At 43.9% G+C, this 4,729-nt stretch overlaps 1 protein-coding gene across 1 annotated transcript; it reads right to left on the bottom strand.

Annotated features, from left to right (window-relative positions):
- Positions 1-506: 506 nt before the first annotated feature.
- Positions 507-4,448, bottom strand: LOC4340977 (probable transcription factor GLK1). The gene is made up of 6 exons (NM_001402804.1): positions 3,672-4,448; positions 3,443-3,583; positions 1,555-1,905; positions 1,376-1,435; positions 1,126-1,245; positions 507-937 (listed from the first exon to the last, which is right to left on the bottom strand). The coding sequence occupies exons 1-6, from the start codon at positions 4,215-4,217 to the stop codon at positions 788-790; spliced, it is 1,368 nt and encodes a 455-aa protein (NP_001389733.1). The 5' UTR covers positions 4,218-4,448; the 3' UTR covers positions 507-787.
- Positions 4,449-4,729: the final 281 nt, after the last annotated feature.

Below are 4,729 nucleotides of genomic sequence, written 5' to 3'. Positions count from 1 at the left end.
ATCCGCTTGTATCTTTAGATATTTAACATTTAAAAAATCATATCCACTTTAATTCAACACTGAAGAGAAATATGTCACATTAATTGGGTCAACATTTTCTGACTTTTATGTGTCATTTAAGAAATTATAAAATTATAAAAATAATGATATATATTTAATCAATCGTATATAACTTGAAAATGTAAGTCTAATTTACCTATGCATATTAGTATTTCTAATATATCAAAACACATGGCCAATAATGATATATAGAATATGTTGTTAAAAATAATTATTTAGTTATCTAATTATTTTTTACATAATCAATTTGTTATCTAGAAAATTAGAAGATGGAAGGAATGAAGAAGAGAGAGGGATGTTAGGTTTTTGTTCAATTATTCCTAAAGAGAGAGGGATAGCATAAATAAGAAGCCTGTGCAATTGCGGGGGCTACTTTCCTTTGTGAAAATAGTACAATGCGGAATTTAGATATTAGAGCGTTTGAACCAACACCAACACGCAAAATCAAGTAAACCCTACTCGGAGGACCATTATTTAATTTATTCTTAGCTGCTGAGAACTCACGGCCAATACATTTTACATTTACAATACGCAGGTTAATTTCTCCCGGAGTCGAAACAAAGATGTCTTTCGAACTCTGCACAAGTTAAAAATTAAACGAGATGTCCAAGAAACGCTAGGCCAAAAGAAAAATAAAAGGACATGTCGGCGAATTTTCCCATTTTTTGGTGAACTGACCAGATAAGCAATCAGTCAGTAACGGAACCATCAATCTATCATGCAAATATCATCCACACGCTGGAGGAACGTTTGCTACGCCTTGCCTCTGCAGCTCGCCCATCACACTGTCCACTGAAGGTGGCTTCAGTCCAAGAGGCAAAGGCAACCACGGTTTCGATAAAACATCACCGATAGCTGCGTCGATGCTCTCGCTTGACTGGGAAAAAAAATTAAAACAATGAAAATGAAGCAATTTAATTCATGAAGAAACTTCTGAATCTTCCTTGTGATGAAGTTATATGGTTAGAGATATGATAGTTTCAGCTAAACATTGCCAGTATGGATCTTCAATATTTATGTTCCTTCTGATGAAGTTATAGTTACAAATGTTTGATATATACTTACTGGTTGAACCTGGAGTTGAAGCTGTGCGTCCTGCTGATTCTTGCTCGCCAGTGCTGGTGGAGTCAATGGCCTATACATTGGACACGGGACAACTCCTGGCACCGGTGGAGCAGGAAATCTCTGAAACATGAGATACCATCCAGCCCATCAAAATTCTGCAGACTAGCTATAGTGATGAAATGTCACCTAACTGAAACTATATGTCAAGCAGAGGTGACATTTCCATGTAAGTAATTACATAATATCTTACCGCAGCTGGCATGGGCATCGCCATGCAAGGTGTCCCTTGAGTTGGCACATGTGCTGGCCCCTACAGAAACATCAAACAAATATACATCCTAAGAACCAATTGAAAACTAACGTATATGCTCTCTGGTATCTAAGCATTGCACTTGACAATATCATTATAGTGTATATACACATACTTACCCTCATGTAAGGGTGGTGCCAGAAAGCAGGGTCCGACGGCGGCGGCGGTGGAACCCATGGTGGCGCCGGGCCACGGGGAACGAGGTGCCGCGGTGGCCACACTGGAACTCGGGACGGGTCCATCGTCGGGTGGCCCCAAACATGCAACGGGCGAGCAAAATGTTGAATCGGAGCCGGTGATGGTGGTGGTGGCGGAGGAGGAGGGAAGCCAATGGTTGGCACGGTCCACGCGTTGGACTCCGGCCTCTTCGCAACAGCACCTCCACCGGCGGCGTAAATCTGCCGCCGTTGGGTCCAACTCGCTGCCTCCGCCTCTCTCGCAATCATGTGTTTTCTGTGTGACCGGTACTTCTGCAAATAATTTACATGAAGTGATAAGTCAATTAGTGGGCCAGGACGATCCCAAAATAACAAGGTCTATACTATATTCGTTTGAACAATTTGAAGATGTCTTGTAAATAGAAGTCACAATTCTGACTTACTCCCTCCATTGCGAAATAAATAACATGTAACACATCTTATTATTATAAATACTACATCCATCCCAAAATATAACAACTTTTAGCTATGAATCTGGACAACAACAGTTGTCCAGATTCATAGTCAGAAATACTTATATTTAAGGACGGAGGGAGTAATATGGTTCTTCTGCTGGGTGTAGAAAGCAAATACCATATGTACTGTTATGTGGACCAAAATATATCACACTTTATGCGGTGAAAACAGGTCCCACTAGAGTACTACACAGAACTGAAAGTCCAAACAATAGGCTACAAACTTACAGTTCAATCCGTGAACTTACAGCTCATAGATGATCAGCAGATGACCGGTACTGTGGGAAGCGAGAAAGGGTGGACACTGGACAGAGTGATGAAAATCTTCACTGTCACGCTCTGTAACAGTGTCTCAACTTTGGATTTTTGTAATTTATGATATCCATGTGCTCCAGGTTCAAATTTTTGTTCTACTGCAGGACATGCCGTGTGAGTTGAAGTTCTTCGTGTACATATGTTCGTTTGATAGTACTCAGTTTACCACATATATTGAGTTATGGCAAAAATGTTTTCCAAAGATGATTTTAAATCCTACAACTTGTTATTAGAGGTTTTCTTATCACTTATGTTTCCCTGGTTGTCCTTTCATGGTTGTTAAGAACATAAATAAAAATTGTACCTAAAATTATTCTCAAAGTCAAACTTTAAAATTCAAAAAGATTTGGAGACTGAAATCTGCAGCTTATCTAGCTGGGAATTGAAGTTCTACAATTAACTAAGGGTAAAACCTTACATAGATGGATTGCTGTCCATTTTTTTTAAAAAAGGCATTCTTTATCTGATGACGTAACGTTAGTTTTTAAGCCAATAATACCAATTTCCGTATTGTATGAAGTTATCACTGGGAGTTTTTCCCCCAATTAAGTTTGTAGTTTCTTTTAGAAAATATATGAATTAAAACCTGGGATCTACATCATATATCTACTTTTACATGGAACAAAAAGAAATCTACATAGAAACTAAAGTAAATAACAAACCAACGGGCCAAACCTACATATCTTTATCGGAGCTCAAATAAAATTATTAGATAGTTCATTTATCATCGATCTACACTGAGAAACCAGGTAACCTACAAAATGAAGCTAGTAGGAATAAGGTTTCATATATATAATATATACACACGCGTCTTGCTGTAAGAATAATACTCATATTATAAAAAAATAACACGATTAGAATTTGAAAACTGGAACCAACGTCGTGCATAGCCATGATTTAAATAAATGTTTGGTTTGAAGTATTTTATAGTCCAACGAAGGACGGTACAATTAGGAAATAAAAAATATTTCCCCACGTAAAGTGAGAGTGTGAGACAGGAGATTCCACCATGCACGCACCTGAAGATGGCTGGCTATGTTGTGCCGGGTGAGAGAGTCGATCCCCATGATCTCAAGTATCCTCGACGGCACGGCCTTGTCGATGCCGAGCTGCTCCACCGCCTGCACGAACCTCCGGTGAAGCTCAGGCGTCCAGTCCACCTGCAGAACCATGCAGCATGAGCATGAGCAACGGCTTGTAATGCCACAGGTGGAGCTAAATTGTGTGCATGCCCCTTGAGGGTTGCACCTTCGCTTTCTTCTTCCCATGGGAGCTCTTGCTGGATGACTTGTGCCGGCTCTCAGCCTCCTGCGACGACGACGTCGTCGATGACGGCGACGAAGACTTGGCCTCAACCGCCGCGGCTCCATCGTCGACATTCGCTTCCCCCGCATCATCGTCCTGGTTACACCCTCCCTTCTCCTCTCCAGCCCCGGCAAACGCCGCGTTCTCCTCCCCGACGACGACATCGCCGCACGGATCCAGCACACCGACGTCGTCCGCAGGCGCCAAGAGCTCGACGGTGGGCACCTCCTGGTCCTGCACACCTTCGCCTCCACTCGTCGCGATTGCCTCGAAGTCGGTGAAGATCTCGGCCGGGTCGACCTCGAGGTCCGGGAGCACATCACCGTCCTCCAGCCTCAGGAAGAAGTCCCCGAAGTCTATGTCATCGACGGAGAAGTCGAACTGATCCATGTCGTCCGACGACATCCCGACGACCTCCATGCCAGCATCGCCGGCCACCGCGGCGCGGTCCTCAATGTCGGGGCACATCGCCGGCGACACGGCAAGCATCTCGGCCAGGAGCTCGGTGCAGCACGTCCAGCTCTCACTCAGACAACGAACTCACAGGATGTGCAGTGCAATGGAAGTAAATGATACGTTAGGTTACGGGCGCTGCGTGCTGCAGGCAGCAGCTATAGCTAGCGGCATCAGTTGCTCGCTCAGGCTCAGCTTTCGACTGACGGGGGGCCGGTCGCGCGCGGTTGGTGCGGTGGTGACTAGGTGCGAGGTATTGTTAGTTGCGAGGAGAAGTGTGCAATCTCCGGGGAGTATTAGGGGAAACGGGAGGAGGCATGTCGACCACAAGCTCGCAAAGATTTCTCCGATTCGTTTGATGGGTTGCCTTGTCCGCGAGCGCAAGTGCAGCTTGGTCGCTTCTGCAAAATTATTGCAGGGCAGTGTGTGGATGAGCCTTTTTTTCGGTGAGACCTCTATATTTTTTTTCCTCCCGATGCGAAGAACAGAAACACATATAGATCAGAGAGAGATGGTAGGGTGGACTCTCGTGAGACAAAGCCGAGGGA

Source organism: Oryza sativa, chromosome 6 (assembly GCF_034140825.1).
Source record: "Oryza sativa Japonica Group chromosome 6, ASM3414082v1".
NCBI classification, from domain to species: domain Eukaryota; kingdom Viridiplantae; phylum Streptophyta; class Magnoliopsida; order Poales; family Poaceae; genus Oryza; species Oryza sativa.
Note: the sequence above shows the minus strand (reverse complement) of the source record. Positions and strands in the feature narration are given on the sequence as shown.

Coding starts and splice junctions, on each gene's coding strand:
- LOC4340977 (NM_001402804.1), bottom strand. CDS start 4,217: ATGCTTGCCGTGTCGCCGGCGATGTGCCCCGACATTGAGGACCGCGCC. Junction 1,906..3,442: donor ACATAGCCAGCCATCTTCAG/GTGCGTGCATGG, acceptor AATTATTTGCAG/AAGTACCGGTCACACAGAAA. Junction 1,436..1,554: donor GGCACCACCCTTACATGAGG/GTAAGTATGTGT, acceptor ATGTTTCTGTAG/GGGCCAGCACATGTGCCAAC.